The sequence below is a fragment of the Sparus aurata genome, chromosome 7 (assembly GCF_900880675.1).
Source record: "Sparus aurata chromosome 7, fSpaAur1.1, whole genome shotgun sequence".
NCBI classification, from domain to species: Eukaryota; Metazoa; Chordata; class Actinopteri; order Spariformes; family Sparidae; genus Sparus; species Sparus aurata.
The window spans coordinates 35347833-35364614 of record NC_044193.1 but is presented as its reverse complement, the minus strand read 5'-3'; the positions used below and the strand labels follow the sequence as shown (position 1 = coordinate 35364614).

The 16782-nt window shown below is 40.6% G+C and overlaps 2 protein-coding genes across 3 annotated transcripts; one reads left to right on the top strand and one right to left on the bottom strand.

The window, feature by feature from the left end:
• The first annotated feature begins 74 nt into the window (after positions 1 to 74).
• On the top strand, positions 75 to 3528 carry LOC115585140 (60S ribosomal protein L22). Of its 2 annotated transcripts, none has more exons than XM_030423277.1 (4): positions 75 to 196; positions 684 to 791; positions 1141 to 1265; positions 3332 to 3528. In XM_030423277.1, exons 1-4 carry the CDS (start codon positions 185 to 187, stop codon positions 3474 to 3476), a joined length of 390 nt encoding a protein of 129 aa, XP_030279137.1. In that variant the 5' UTR covers positions 75 to 184; the 3' UTR covers positions 3477 to 3528. The 2 variants fall into 2 exon arrangements, with proteins under 2 accessions (XP_030279137.1, XP_030279136.1); XM_030423276.1 differs by having other exon boundaries at positions 681 to 791.
• A 1703-nt stretch (positions 3529 to 5231) lies between these two features.
• Positions 5232 to 15380, bottom strand: rcc2 (regulator of chromosome condensation 2). The gene is made up of 13 exons (XM_030423274.1): positions 15224 to 15380; positions 13818 to 14032; positions 13225 to 13318; positions 11898 to 12041; positions 11578 to 11709; positions 10581 to 10669; positions 8973 to 9087; positions 8612 to 8778; positions 8227 to 8407; positions 7774 to 7879; positions 7275 to 7347; positions 7082 to 7159; positions 5232 to 6350 (listed from the first exon to the last, which is right to left on the bottom strand). Exons 2-13 carry the CDS (start codon positions 14016 to 14018, stop codon positions 6246 to 6248), a joined length of 1485 nt encoding a protein of 494 aa, XP_030279134.1. The 5' UTR covers positions 14019 to 14032; positions 15224 to 15380; the 3' UTR covers positions 5232 to 6245.
• Between the last annotated feature and the right edge of the window lie 1402 nt (positions 15381 to 16782).

Genomic DNA, 16782 nt, shown 5'->3' with positions numbered 1-16782 from the left:
TTGTATAATGCAGACCGGGGGTTATATTGTCATAGTTTTTCTCTTTAGCATTTTCTGACATTTTAAATGAAAGTGGGGGGAAAAATCTTCACAGATGCACGGATTCAATCGATAACTCGGTTTTTGATTCGTACATGTCACGCATGCGCAAACTGTGATCTTCCTTTCAGCTAGCTTCTCCGCCATGGCGCCTCTTGTAAGTAAAATCGCGTGTTGATAAATCTGCCAAATTGTCGGTTTTCTTGTGTGAAAAAGAGCGGATTTGACCAGCAATGCTGTCTGAAGTCACGGTCGATTCGTAATGTTTGAGTTCGGGTTTAAGATGTATTTATGAGCACATATGTAACTAAGCTGAGGATTTCTGTGGCCTACAGCTTCCTACAAGCTAACGCTAACTCGGCTCCAGCGCAGCGGTAACGTAGCTTCCAGAGCTCACCACGTTGTTAACTCGGATAGCTTGTCCGGACCTCTGCATGCCAGCGGGCTGTTCAACAAACACCTCTGAAGATTAAATGAATTTATTCTTGACGCGTCTCCGCATATTTTTGTCAACATACGTGAACACGCATTATCAGCGGAAACCATGATTATATGTAACGATTAATAATTGACATTGAAATCTTCGTGTTTGGTCTGGCTTTGAAATGAGTGTCTGTTAACTCGCTGCCCTGTCCTGTTAGCAGAAAAAGCAAAACACCGGCAAAGGTGGTAAGAAGAAGAAGCAGGTCCTGAAGTTCACACTGGACTGCACCCACCCTGTTGAAGATGGCATCATGGACGCTGCCAACTTTGTAAGTCGAATGCTCATCAGATGTTCAGTAGTTTGTTTACCACTAAGTAAATGCAATAAACAGTGACGCTGATGTATCCCAGACACAAGTGAGTGTCACCACAATATCCAAAATCCAGTTACATTTACCGTGTGACTCAAGATTCAAGAGGCTTTACTGTCATTAAAGACATGTACACAGTATAGTAATGAAACCATGTTTCCCAAGAAGCTTCAGTGCAAACAAACCACAACAATGGTGTATAAATGGCTGCCACTGGTGTGTGTGTGTGTGTGTGTGTGTGTGTGTGTGTGTGTGTGTGTGTGTGTGTGTGTGTGTGTGTGTGATGTTTCCACATGTGTGTTTTTAGGAGCATTTTCTTCAGGAGCGCATCAAGGTGAATGGGAAAGCCGGCAACCTGGGTGGTGGTGTTGTCTCCATCGAGAGGAGCAAGAGCAAGATCACAGTTTCCTCTGAGGTGCCCTTCTCCAAAAGGCAAGTGACACTTGTTCACTGTTTATCACCTGCTTATTTGGAAAATGGCAAAATGGACTCCAGGCTCACAGCAGAACATTATATTCAAAACCTAAGCACGGGCAAGGTCATTCTAGTCATTTACAAGTTTGAAGGATATATATCCCATCCTGATCCGGAAAACATCACTGCATTGTACTGCAGCTCTCTGAGTATTTTAATATAGTAAAACACCTGTGATGGTAGTGACACTGCAGAATGTGACACTGTGATGAAACTGGTATACCAACCAGTTTACCTCACCAAATATGACCTGTGAGGCTCTGCGTTTGAAATCCACCAGCTCGACCTAGTTCATTTACACAATGTGATGTGTGAACTGAACCAAGGTAACCATAACACACACTGATGGTAGACACAGGTAACTGCTGTACGGTAAAGTTGGATATGCAGCAGCCAGACATGCGTGACAGACTTTAACTAATGTCACATTTTTCAATGTAGACTAAGACTATCGTTACATCAGATATTTTTTTGCTAATGTTAAATCTTTGCGGTCCCATCATAATGTTAAATGTTGGACAACTGATTTTACCGAAGGCCGACAAATGGCATTCAGGTCATATTTGGTCTCCTAGTACCAGACCTCTCATCTGACCCGTTGTCAGTTTATCTAGTCTGGATGATATAACGCAGCACTATGACCTTGACCACAGTAGGCACAGGGCACTGAAGGCAGCCACACTGTAGACTCCTCCTTATCCCAGTAATATGCACAGACATCAGTGGTTTGTATGAGTAGTATGTAACAGTGTAACAGGACCACAACAGAAGTAATCCCAGCCAGTTCAGCTACAGAACAGTTCATCGACCACTGTATACAGAACAGAGTCCAACGATGTAATCCACTAAATCATGTTTACAGATCTTGTGTCTTGATATCATACAGACAGCTACTGCTAGTTTGTTTTAAATCAAATATAAAAACTGTCCTGCACATCTCTAAAGTTCCTCTATTTCACTAAAGCCCCAGCCTATGTATGGGAAACACTGGACCCTAACCTGTCTGATGGGATGGATGCTCTGGCACATCCTCTCCGTGCAGGTAGCGGCAGAGAAACATGGTGTTTGTCAGACAATAGCAGAGGTCTGATTCTGCCAGCATCTCCCAGTACCACATAGCTGACTGACTGTGATAACTGAATGTCTAAATCACTCCGTCTGTCTCTCTGCAACTGTTTTTTTTCCTGTTCTTTCTGCCTCTGTATGTGTCTCACCCTTTCTGTCTCTACTTACTTGGTACACTTGGTACTGTCAATGTTGGTATCAGGATAAGCACCAAAAATCAGTCATGCCTAAAATTTCTGGGTAATGTTTCTTATTCAGAATGATAATAATTTGAGGTCTGCATGATTTTAGTCTGAAGTATGTGATCTTATGCTTTCTACTGTTCCCGTGTTTCTGTTGTGTTTGTGATGACAAACGTGACACAACAAAAAAACACAGGCAAACTCTTCCACTCAAAGAAGACTCGGCTGTTTTGAGTTGGTTTACTGGTGTTAAAACACATACATAATATACACGTTAGTGTTGACAGAAGTTTAACCTTGTGCTGTGACAAACTGACATCTCCTGTAGATAAACAAGTGAAGAACTGTTAATGTGTTACCAGTGGACATTTCTTATTTAACAGTTTTGACATTTTGAGATATCAACCATTATTTGCTTTCTTGGCCAGAGTTGGAAGAGAAAATTGATCATCTGCATCACCAACTGTGAAGCTATTGATGTCATGAAAAGACTATGTGCATTCAGTGCATCAGGTTGACACTGGAATAGTGTTTAAACAAATGTCGGTTCAGTCAATCAGCAGAAAAGTAAGCAACCCTTCGACAGTTCAGTTCCTGAATCAGGTTTCTCCTTTTCTCAGATGGTCTGCTTCTCTATCACAGTAAACTGAAGTGTAAACATGACAAGTTTGAGTATTGGTTGCATGGATTGCATTATATTTCCTGTGTTAAGTGAATAAAAGAAGATGACAATGACAAACTTGATAGCACTGACAGTTTTTGTCTCCTGCTGTGCAGATACCTGAAGTATCTGACAAAGAAGTACCTGAAGAAAAACAACCTTCGTGACTGGCTGCGTGTGGTGGCGAACACCAAGGAGAGCTACGAGCTCCGCTACTTCCAAATCAACCAGGATGAAGAGGAGGAGGAAGATGAAGATTAAATTGATAATCCTGATTTTGTACATTTAAATAAATGTTGTTTACAGTACAGAAGCTTGTCCCAGGAATTTCTTAATTTCCTGTGGCAGTGTAACAGGACCAACATGGCTCCCAGGTTAGCTGATGACAAACTGTACAGAGGGTTTACAGTTTTTCTTCAACATATACACAAAGACTGGAACCGTGGACATGATTGTGAAAAGCTTATGTAGCAAAAACAAAACTCTGTACTTTCAACTCAAAGCACCATTCCACTGGATTCCCAAATACTAAATCACAGTATTGCAAATCTCAACATTGAATTGACATTGTTTACCTAAATACTGGCCTTGAAAATGTCACACCCTTATTACCAACTGACAGTTGAGAAACCAGAGTATTAAAAAAGGCCTCAGGTGACTGCTGTGTTTGGGAATAAAATGAGCAGTCGGGGAGAACAGAGGAATAACTGGAGTGAGTCTGTTCAGCTCTGGGTTGAACTGCAGCCTGACTCTGGGAAGCTGCTTGTGAGTTTTGCCCAATTTGAGTTTATTGGATAGACAAATATGCATATCCTTATGATTCTGTGTGTCAATTCAATATTTGATACATTCAGAGTACTGTATCACTGTATACAATATAGCATAAGACTGAAAAACTATGGAACTTGAAATTGATTTTTAAACATGTTACATGGGCTTATTAAGCCAAAACACATGTTCAGACAGTATTTTGATGTATTGTTAGAATTGATAACACCCATGGTCAAATTAATAGTGATATTCAGGCTTGGGCAATAACAATACATGTAAGGGGATTACATAATACAAACAAAAAGGTGCCTGTATTCCAGCGAAGTTTCAGAAAAAAGATGGAAGTAGATTAAATACATACAGTAAAGAAGAATTACAAATAGGATTCCATTTTTAAAATAAACCTGTCTGTAAAATTGCACATAAGGTTACAAGTGTTCCACATTACTCTGAACTGAGGTTAAACTGAATGTATTCAGATAGAATAGGCCACACACTTGCACAGACATTAACATTAAATAAGAGTCATCTTGATATTTCTTTTCTACCATCTTTAATTCCACATGTTTGGTACGAAAGAAAGCTGAAAGTAATGACAGAATGGTAAAGTGTTTTGAAAAACTGAAACATTTTGGCGTTGTCAAGGTTTGAAGGTTAATTGGCCACATATTGAATTCATACTTTAAACCAATAGGGGCAGCATATCACCAGAGGAAATGCTAAGTGTAGCTCAGTTAGCCGTGTATATAGGACTCTGACTGGGAGCTCAGAGGGTATTCTGATATAGATTTTGTTTTTATTTCCTTGAAACTTTAGTAGGTGAAAGTGTTGATATTAATTGTATAAAAAATATTAGTCCATCATTTAAGGTTTTTTTTAAATCAAATCTTTGCAATGTTTACTAGCTGCAATGTTACGACAAAATATTAATCTTGGTGCCTTTGCTCAATGCACATCACAATCATGAACTCTGATCTATATGAATATAATATGCATAGCTGCCCTAGGTAGAAAGGATGAAACTTAGCTATTGCAATTCAATTTTACCATTCGGAGGTCTTGAGGCAGGCAACTGCTTTCATCATCAAACTCGCCCCTACATGTAAAAATAACATCTCCCGACTTGGCAGACTGTGGGAGAGGGGCATCTACCAGCCCAATAGCCAGGATACAATATTGGCAGTTAATGTTTCTCCAAACTAATAACATGTAGATGATACTGCACTAAGGTAAATGGTACCATTGTAGACGAGAAGAAAAATCTTTATTTAACCATTTCAATGAAAAAAACAATGTAACCCACAGAAATTTCACCATAAAAAAAGAATGCAGTACAAGTAGGAAAACACCTCTGCTGTTTTTTTTTTTGTTTTAAAAAAAGGACAAGCCTTCGTTTCAGCACACCTTATTACACTGAACCATTTCTACACATTGCATTGTTGGTTGTAAAAGTTCTGACCTGCTTGTAAAACCACTTAAGAGTGTTGTAGTAGTTAATATTACTCAATCGAGCAAAGACGAGAGCTAACAGACACTGTGGTCTTGGAAGGACTGAGGTGTGCATCCTTGATCCAAACACTAAAGACGACTACAAATGGAATGCAACATTGAGTGGAGTGCACTAACTCAGAGTGTCATGTTCCAATCCTGACTGTAGCCAATGGCAGCTGGATACTGCCATATACATTAAATCAGACTGAAGAACCGATCCTCTGAACAACACAAACAAGACTTCCATATCCTGAACATACATGTAGAAAAAGGCACAGATATGGAATATTGGTCTTTGAAAAGCCCTCAGTGGGAAAAGACTGAGGGTCCTGCTGTAGCACCCTTGAACTGTGACAACTTTATCATCTCAAATACTGCAACAAAGACAAAACAACAAGATACATGAAAAAATGAATGTTTGGCTGTATTACAAAATAGAAAAGGGATTTTGGGAAGCACTACTCTGCTAGGGTTGAAGTGCTCTGAGTAAACTGTTGCAGGTTTACTCGAGGTGGTAAGTGGAAATATTCTGTCCATTTATTGTGAATGCTGGAGCATCCAGAAGATCTGTTCGTGTCCAGTCCCATTTTCTTTAATTTCAGTGTCCAAATTGGTGTCGAGCCAGTTTTCTGGCAGCTGAGATGTGTGGAGATCCTTCAAACTAACCCTAACCATCCTACTGGTACATGAGACCAGCCGCTGTTCCTGTTGAGCACTGCTGGTCTCTGCTCCTGTGAAAGGGTTGATATGTTGCTGTTGGAGGCCCAATCAGAGTGTTCGGGGGTTGTATTCGGGCAGCTTTTTCAGTTTCTCCTGTTCCTGCTCAGTGTCCTGTCTGGCAATAACCAGAGAGTGAGAATAGCCCATCACCACCTGCAAAAGTAAAAGGATGAACATGACACTCCTTTCTTAAATAAATGAAGTTGTTGTTGAGTGTGATGTAGTTTTGACATATGCAGTAAAATATTTTTAAATAATGGATTATAATGTGCAGGTGGCAAGCATCGTTTTTACACTGAAAACATGAAAATGCCTGCTCATATGATGGTTCAGCAAGGACAAAGTAACAAATACTGAAGAGTGTGTAGACACTTGAGGCTGTTATTGTGCCAGCTCCATACAAACAAATGGATAATAACTCAGAGAGAGTGTGTATGGTCTGCTCATTGGTTGTAGCTGATTTTCTGGCTCCCTGACCTGTCTAGCAAGTCAAATATGTAATTGAGTTGCAGATATCCAGCTGACATTGGTGACATGCTTGCTGTGGGTGCTCAGTTTATACATATCCCCCCAAAACCGTTGGCAAGATGAAGATGAGCACTAAAACTTTTATTCTCCGAGACAAAAGGCAAGCAAGACAGTGATCTTTCATTTTTTAATTTTCTTTTTGTATTTCTTTTTGAAATGTTTCAGAAGTTTTTGTGATATGGGAATGTTAACATATATACTGACTACAGTTGGCTCTATAAGAGCCAGAGTAGAGAGAAAACCGCTGCATTTTCAATTTTAGATGATCGGTGTGGACTCACTAAGTGATGTATGATGTATTAAAAGTTCTCTCCTATGGAAGCTGATCAGAACTTTTCATTGACATGTCCATTTACCTGCTCAATATAGACTCCATCCAAGGTCTTAACCTCCTGGGCAGTGGTGGATGATTTGGGTTTGTTGTCTCCATATCCCTGAAGGACGAATGACAATATGAGACTGTTACAAGCCAACTTATCTGTCACCAGTGTAGTGTAACAGTACCATTTGACAAACAGTGAATCTTGTAATGACTAAACCATTACTGACCAACTCTCCAAACGTGGGTGATGGTCCCCAGCTGATCGTACTCTCATCTGCAGCGATAACAATGCTGCTCTTCCTGTACAAACATGAATGTGGAATTACAGATGGGAATTGGAAAATGTATAGTCATTAGCCAGTCCCTAAAGGACAAACACTTTCTCTCACCAACAGCATACCTGGTGCTGATGAGGGCACATAGGCCTTATGTAAACATACTGTATATTACAGAGTATCACTGTACTTAGGTAGCCAGGTCTGTGTGTGTCTGTGTGTCAGCCTCATGATCACAGTATGCTTCAAACTGCCTAGCTGATGCTCTAACAATGTCTGGAACCCTCCTGAATGATATCCTTTGTAGAGTAGTGGAGCATATGGGCTTTAGATACATCAGTAATCATATATCTGACCCTTGGTGAATCATCAAGAAAATGACCTCCACACAAATCAAAAAAAACACTCACCGTGGCACAGAGAGGCGCTTATAAATGACGTTACTACTCACCCACACGCCAGACTGCGAATCTTCCATCCACACAGATCCTGCACAGATTTGGGGTACATGGTTGACTCCCTGGAAGTGTTTGTCACCCCCCAGAAGAACAGCCCCCCTGCAAAACAACAGCAGGAGATCAGACATCTACCAGTACAGAAGCACACAACCAACATCATTTATATGCTGCTTTGACATGACATCACATTTGGTGTTCTGTATTCATTTATATTGTATTTATTAGAAATTAACTTTATTATTTACTTAAATCAATAAAATCCAGTCAGATACTCAAATGAGGATTTTCCTCTACAACTAGTGTTGGGTACCAAAGTTGGTACTTTTAAGGGTAATGACCGAATTATGTCAGTTCTACTGAGTACCAATTGACATTAAATCAATCTGTCCCAAATTTTAGTCTCTTGCAGATACTAGTTTCAGTATTCACTCAACCCTACTTCTTACCCATCTCACTAACAGCGAAGGAACACTGGTAGCCTGTACAGATCTGACTGGCACCACGTCCAGGAAAGTCAAACAATTTGACCAGTCGAGGAACCATCTCGTCCTTCTGCTCCGTGTGACCCAGACGGCCGTAACCACCAAAACCCCAGCTGAACACTCGCTTCTGAGAGTCCAGGACCAACTGAGCATGCACGCGCATATGCAAACAAAAAACACACACACACACACACACACTTTAAAAACTCAGTGTGAAGGATAATGGCATTTGTTTGTGTGCTTGAGAGCAGGGCTATACAGTGTGACACTGTAATGGATGACTGCGGTAGCACCCGTTACTGTGTAACTTGAGTTGGTTCTAGTAAGAGTGATGAGTTTATTTTCTCACAGTATGATTAGCCCCACAGGACACATCTCGGACTACCACGTTGGGCACAGGCATGACCTGGCCATCCTTGGACTTCTCAATGAAAATGGCGACACGACGAGCAATGAGCTCACAGTCAAACTCGATGCGCTGGGCGCGAGCTATGAATTTTCCATCACTGTTGTGACCTGCAATGAGAGATACAAATAACAAAATGTAATAAAAAACAGCATGACCTGACCCATACTATATTTTAGGGCGAATACTCAGAAAGTAGAAACTGTTAATTATTGACCTCACAGGGCTGATGGTAAAAAAAAAACACACTTCAAACAAAGCTGACATTAAAAACAATAGACGTGTTTGCACTCTGTGAGCGTACCCAGTTGTCCGTATTCTGGGCAGCCGAAGGAGTACAGGTTTCCTTTGCAGTCCACCACCATGCTAAATTCTGCACCACAAGCCACTTTCACCAGGGGCTGGCCATTGTATGAAATCTAGAGGGAGAGACAGAAAGTGGACTATAAATATGGTGCAACAGGTCACTATGAAGCCTATGAATAGGTCACAGGGTTGTACTATCACCTATTTTTGTGTTACCTCCAAATCACTTTTTGCATTCTTTCCTAACCATATTTTTGACTTTCGCCACAATTGGCAAAGTCATGTCATGTAACACAACCTGTGTGCATCATTAGCTAAGCTTAAGATACCCAGTCAGGCTAGTAAGTTTCTCATGGTTTGGGTGCTTTGGGTGTTGCTATTGTTGTGATAATTACTACAGTTATGGCTGTTGGAGGCTGTGACACATTAGTCCATCATTGAAATTACACCAACTACTTGTAGGGGTTGTGAATTGACACGGTTGTGTTGGCTGAGTCAGAGTCCTGCACGGGTCTTATTTTGCAAACCCGCCTGTACCCGCCATACTTAATACCGAATCTGACCTGTTTTCTGGCAGAAGCACAATTTACATTCGGCACCAGAGCCGACCCACCATCATTTTCACCCGAAGGAAAATTAGATGGATGAATGTTTTAAAATGAAAGTAAGCTAGTGCGAGCACGCATGAATAAGCTCATATGAAATATAATCGCTAAACCCGACCCATGCTCTTCCGGCGTCCACAGTACATTATTTTTCATCTGTTTCATCCAAACTGTCACCCAACCCGTGCAGGACTCTGGGCTGAGCGTTGTTATGAAGTGACGCCTATCTCCTGTGCTGTTTGATATCATCTATAAAACTTTATGTAAGCACCACTGCTACTAATCTGGCTTCAGTTTTTAAAATGCAATCTTATCCAGGGACAATAGCTCATCACTGTCAACATTATCAACAGGCAAACTTGGTAGGATATAGCCACTCGAATCACAAAAGGGCAGCTAACATAGTTCTGACAAATAACTTTCAATTATAATATGTATTACAATATTATACTAAGCTCATGCTATTCATGACATTTATATGAGCGATACATATACACTGGACACTTTATTAGATATGAAAAGCCATTTAGTTCAAAATAAGCCTCAGAATGGGGAAGGAAGGTGATTTAGGTGACTTTGAACATTGCATGACTGTTGGTGCCAGATGGCCTCGTTTGTTCATTATCTGTATTGTTTTTGAAAAACAGTCTGAAAATAGAAGTTTCTAGGGAAACATGTCCTGTTGATGACAGGTAGCAGACAAGAATGGCCAGACTTTCTTGAGCTGATGGGAATGCAACAGTAACTCAAAGACCACACCACATATCACTACTACCAGGTAAGAATAGGAAACCGAGGCTGCAATTGGTACAGGCTCAGCAACACTGGACTAAGTAAGATTGAAAAACCAATGCCTGGTGGACATTCATATGACAGGGTCTTAATTCGGGCAGAAACTAGAACTGAGCAGAAATACTGATAATCTGTAAAAGTGTGTATCCAGATGAAGTCTGCGTTCCCTGGGTCTACAGTGGGTGCCAGGTGTGACACTGATGTCTTACCGGTGCTGGGCTGAGGACTGCATCAGTCTGGCTGCCTTGGCCAAGCTGGCCCAACTTGTTCTCACCAAAAGAGTATGCAATGCCATCCTCTGAGGAGAAAGACTGACATCAGCAAACACAGCAGCGTATATATATATACACACAAACTCTTACTTTCTGTCCCCTGTTTTCAATACATTCAAAAACATTTTTTATCCCAGTGATGACCAGTACAACCAAACTCATTTTGTATTAAATAATCATGAACCCAGATTAAGCTTGTGCCAATTGGGGATCGGATCGTACATTGACAATTTAAGTAATAATTGTTAAAGTAAATTAAATCATAATTTCATTTTTCCTCCACAAAAAAAGGCAATATTAACTCACGACCACATCTAAGACAAACTAATAATCTCTAGAATCAATGAATGTGATCAACCAACTACAGGCACCTTTAAATATGAGAGTGTACGCTGGACACCATGAAAAATTCCTGCCTCAGCTGGACAGTAAACTTATTCTATCCTATATGTGCCATACACATATGTGCATTCAGATATGTTTTTGGTTGGGCAGCCTATCAGCCAGCTGTGCCCCATAAAAATGTACGATTAGCCAATGTCATCCATGCCAGCAGTTTACAGTGTTTTCCCCAGATCTGACACATCACCGTTCTTCTTCTGCCTGCTCACAAAACCTTTGCTCTGGGCTCATTAAGAGTAGTTAACGTTATGATTTGGATTGCAATATCAGATATAATGTTACACAGAACATAATTCTATGATATGGGCTCACCAAGAACAGAAAGACTTTGAAGAGGTCCTTAAGGATTCACATCTTTAAACACAGCTTGCAGATAGGCTGGGGATATGATGTGTTTTACCCAGATAGTAGAAGGATATCACACAAATACCCCAAATGTTAATAGTTTCTTTGACACTAAGCCCATGTCATCCATGCCAGCATTCCACTGGCATGCTACCCTGACGATAACTTGCAGTATGGTTCAGCCTACCTGTGAGAGCCAGGGTGTGATTGCGTCCACAGGCTGCAGCAACAATCACATGATCTGCTAGGGCCTCGATCAGCTTGGGAGCCTCCAGACGTTTGGTGTCACCATGACCCAGCTGCCCTTTGTCATTACGACCTGAGGAAGCCAGAAACCAAAAACTGCTGATAAGTAAATGCTTCCACTCTTACAAATCTGCTTACATATCCACTTAGTTAGAGCAAGTACAGAGCTGTATTTGCTGGGTATAACCTGCAACCTGTGTGGATGTGTGCCAATATGTTTAGCACAAAATCATTTGCACCCTAATTCAGCATGTTACTTACCCCAGCTCCACAGCTTGCCCTCAGTGGTCATGAGAAGACTGTGTGCAGCACAGGAACCAGACACCACACAGCTAACCTGGACATCATTCAGACAGCCGTAGCGGTGAGGACCCCACAGATTCTGACCCAGGTTGCGGAAAGCAGCTGGGAACATGAAAGACCGCACATTGAAACACGTCAATGTCCGTTTTAAATCCATCCATCCGAATGCAGATATTGCGTGTTTTTTGAAACAAGGTATTGAAAAATTATTCAAGTGTCAATACTTTTGATAACCTTGGTGATCAGATGTATACAGTGAGCTCATTTATTCAGTCATGAAAAATCAGTTTTATGGCTCTGTGCTCTTGGCTCAGAACTGAACGAAGCAAACCTGCTTTACTGACATTTGTCAGCTGAGCTATATACTGTAAGTAAGGCCTGGACTATACTGCCAAATGGATGCACACACAGCGGTGTTGTATACTACCTTCTGGAATCTGCATTCCAGGTGCGACTAAAAATGTGTTTCTTTGTTTTTGGTACGAGGCACAGTGTCTTATCCCCCTAGACGTTTGTGTATTTCACCCCCCTAGAGGTGGATTTTGTGCCCCCCTCCCTCCCCCCTGCTCGAGATGCTTTTTGTCCATGCAGCTGCTCCTGCCGACACCCCCAACCTCCCCCTCCAATCTCAACAAAGCAGATTTATCAGTGTGTACCAGAGACTGAACCACACAGTGTACAGCCTGTCCAAGGCATCAGTGGACCAGCTGCAGGGGGCAGCACAGAACATGCATACATATGAAAAGACATTACTGTTGTACTAAATTAATGGGATCTCACTGTGTCTAACACATATGTGGCCTGTGCATCCCAAACAAAGAGACGCAGGTACGTCTAATGTGTGGTCAGTTCATTCTCTACTGCTGACACACTAGAAAACCTGATCAATCTTTATTGATTCCGTCTGGCTGAAAACCTTCAACATCTCATCTACGCTCAGGGCTAAAAGAAAACTTCAAATTGTGTTCTATAACTTAAGACAGGTACCACCAAAAATCTCATTATAGGAGGTCAATATTTATTACACTGCATCACAACTTAAGTGAGGAATATATTCTGATTGAGATCATACAGGTCTATCACATTCTGTCATACATGTTGAACTCATATGGGCATAAGTTTTAAATGACTTTTATGACAACCATGTTACTGTGATATTTCACACACCAATTAAGCATGGAAATCATAGTAAGATGCATCAGCTGATAAAAAGGGAACGTCAACAGACAGCTATCCATTCTGCTCTGAACATGACCCAGCTACTTGACATAATAAAATATTCTACCTTGCTGTTTAGGCACCTCCTTTCTTCCAATCAAATCCCAGTTGGTTGCTCCAAAGATGAGCAGTTGACCTTTGACCTTTGGGCACTCAAGTTTCTGTAGAAAGAACAAAATTAAGTCACTTACAATAACAATAATAATTAATAATAATAATAATAATGGTCATGTGTTGTTTTCCAAACTCAAAATCAGATATTTCCACTACAACTGGATCACAGAATCTGTAATGTGGAAGGAATATTCTTACACTGGGGACACTTTAAACACTTTATTCCCCAAGTAAGTTTCTCTCGGACACTTAGTGAACACAAAAACAGATCCCGCAGGAAAAAGTTGCTTTCACTGATCAAGGATTAAGAAAATGTCCTACCATGCCAACTTTCAGGATATCCTGCATGACATTGGAAAAAAAGACCAAATGGCCGACTTGTTGTCTGAAAGTTATTGTACTGAGGTCATAATTCAATATTCTGAATTTAAACTCTCAATAAATAGAACCATTAGAAGATCAAAGAAAATCTAAGAAATAATTTAAAAATACATAATCTGACAATATTGTGAAGACAGAGAAAAAACTATTTGTTTTCAAACCCACTATTTTCTCTTTGACGTCATCTGCCACAGTGACAGGCTGGAGACCAGACTTGGCAGAAGGCTTGCCAGATTTCTTGTTGTTCTCCTGCTCAAAGTCAAATTCATCGTCGCTGCTAAAGTCTCTCTCTTTCCTTTTGCCGCTGACCCTCTTCTTCTTTATCCCACCGTTACCTGAGACATCTGTCACCTTCTTCCGTGGCATTTTTCAATCAGAAGCTGTGTGGGAAAGAGACAGTGATCAGTTTATACAGGATCCAACAACAATTTGTAATTAAAAGCTGTAACTGTACTCAACACAATTAAACTAATCATGTAGGGAGATAATGGGCCGCAGCAAGGACAAATACTGTGAGCAAATAGGAGATATTACATAAAGCATTACAAAAGTATAATGCTATAATAGTTTGCTTCGGATGTATGTCTCTACAGTTTCAATTACAGAAGCATTCATGTATGATGAGTAGCACAACACCTTAAAAAATAACGTATGGCGCAATGAAGATGCTCCAAATGGGGAAACAAGCTGATATAACATACGTAACACATCAAATGAGTGGAAAGCAAAGTCATGAACGGGCTGTGGAAGAATGGACACCGGCTACACAATAACTTCCACACTTCGGCTTTTCGCTGTTCGTTAACTCGAAATCCAACGAAATTCAACAAGTGAACAATTCAGACTTTACTGCCTGTAAAACACACACACACACACACATACTTATCGCTACCGACCAGGACAGTGTATGTGTCTTTAAACGGGTTGAACTAAGCTAAACTAAGCAGATGTACTATACGCTCAAGTGACATTAGCCCCGGTTGCCTCTTTTGTCTACAACCGGCGTTTAAATGAAAATTGCCCTATTGTCTTAAATGAGCATCGTCAATGGCAGTTTAGTCAGTTACCAATGGAAAGAAACCAGAAACCAAACGACAAACTAAAACGTGTACCGGTGTCCGTCTGGTAGCAAGCTGCTAGCATCATTAGGCTAAGCAGCTAACCACTGTCGTTCTTTGTTCACATAATGGTTGGGTAGCAGGCTAGCTGACGTGCTAACGCTCAACTTGTAAAGTTACAGAGCTAGCAGCTAAACAAACGAGCCATATAGTGTTCGTATGCTACACAGAGGTGCATAACTCTATCGACACCAGAATTTCACAAGTTAAATGATTCGTGTAAAATTAGCTAAATAGCTGGCAGATAGTCTTCATTAAGCTAACGTTACCTCGCTACTGTAAGCTAACAGGAATCTAAGTAAAGACACGTTAACATGAAACGATGCTACAATACAAACTTTTGAATTATTTTCTTTCATTGGATAAGCTTTACGTTTAGCGCCCGTACAGCCTTTGAGATTTCGAAAAAAATGTTATTTGTAATTCGATAAAGCTAACAATAAATGAATGTACCGGTGATTTCCTGATTCAGCAGCTCTCTGCCCGTCTCTGGTTTGATTGATTTGAACAAAAGAAGCTGCAGTCTGCTTTTACACCACGTGGTTTGCATTAAGTATTCATACAGGAAACCAGGCACTCACTAATGCGTACAATTGAGCGTAGAAATACTCCGGGCTGTGACGCAAAAACAAGGACCTGACCTGTTTCTAAATTGTAGTCGGAAACAACTTAGCAGTGGCGCTGAAAACAGCACTTGATCTTAAGTTTGAACGTTTCTCAGGTAGAAACTTGCTTCTGGAACTAAATTACAGGTAGAACTAAAAAAGGTTGTTCAAATCTGTGAGAAGACCAAAGTGAACATTTGGACAATATGGAGCTTTAATATGAAAGGAAACCCAAAACCTCATTATCCTTCATTTCATCCAACTCTGAATGTTTTTAAAGCAGAAAACCACCAGGCAGTGAATTAAACCTTGACCTACTAAATCTGTTTATAATCAGTCACCACAGATACTCAAGACTGATTTGCCACATGGTGTCACTCGTGATTACAGGAAAGCTATGGAGCTGCTCAAGTAGTTCCAGTGCATAGATCTGAACACTGTTACAAATGAATGTCCTGTCTCTAAATATATGTTGTCCACTACTGAGTGTAGTCCTTCAGTGCATCGTCCTGTGCATGTCACAGGATGTACCTGCAAAACATAAGCTGCAAGAAGAAGACTGCACTGTCCCTCTGAACACAAGCGATCATCTCACACAGTGGTGGACACAGGATGTTTGAGGGGCAGAGGTGAACAAATAAAAAGGGCACCAGCTGTATGTGGTGGGGCAATAAAGAAAGATCACTCAAAGTGTACTCTTGAGGGCACTTCACCACGTTTTTGACCAGTGGAAGGACACCCTAGAAAGTGCTTTAACGTCTTTTTAAAAACATATTTTTTTACCATATATGTTTTATCTACCACCCAAGCAGCGTTTTTAAGAACATGGGGGCACCAGTGATCTCACATCACAACTGCTATTCAACTCGCTCCTTCGGGATGTGGCTGAAACACATGGAGTGTCGTTTGTGAACATCTTGATATTGATTTGAAGACAATGACGTGGCTTGCTTAGCCAGCTAGTCTTGTTATTGAAAATTGAGTCAGATTATATTTATTGTTTGTCAGCCATACACTAAAAGTTATTGACTATGAATCTCACTAGTATAGTGTTAGCTCTCTCGCTATTATCTGAGCCCAAGGGTTCGGTGAGCTACGTGGACCTATCAACTGTTGGTATTAAGTCATATCTAAAATTTGTGTGATTAACTGGAGTTGTACATTTTTCCAGTGTATAAGATTGTGTAGAACTTTCTAATTTGATCGTAAAACACATGAAAAAATAAATGCCTGCTGTCCATTATCAGGAATAATGGACTCTGTTGAGGCAATTCTGGCCTCCACTTTGACCATTAATTCCTGATAAAAGACTCTTCAGCCTTTGCATGTGTCTCCCTATCAGATAGTCAAAATGAAGATTTATTGTGTGTATAGGCTATGAAATTAAACCTTAACCAAACCATATTA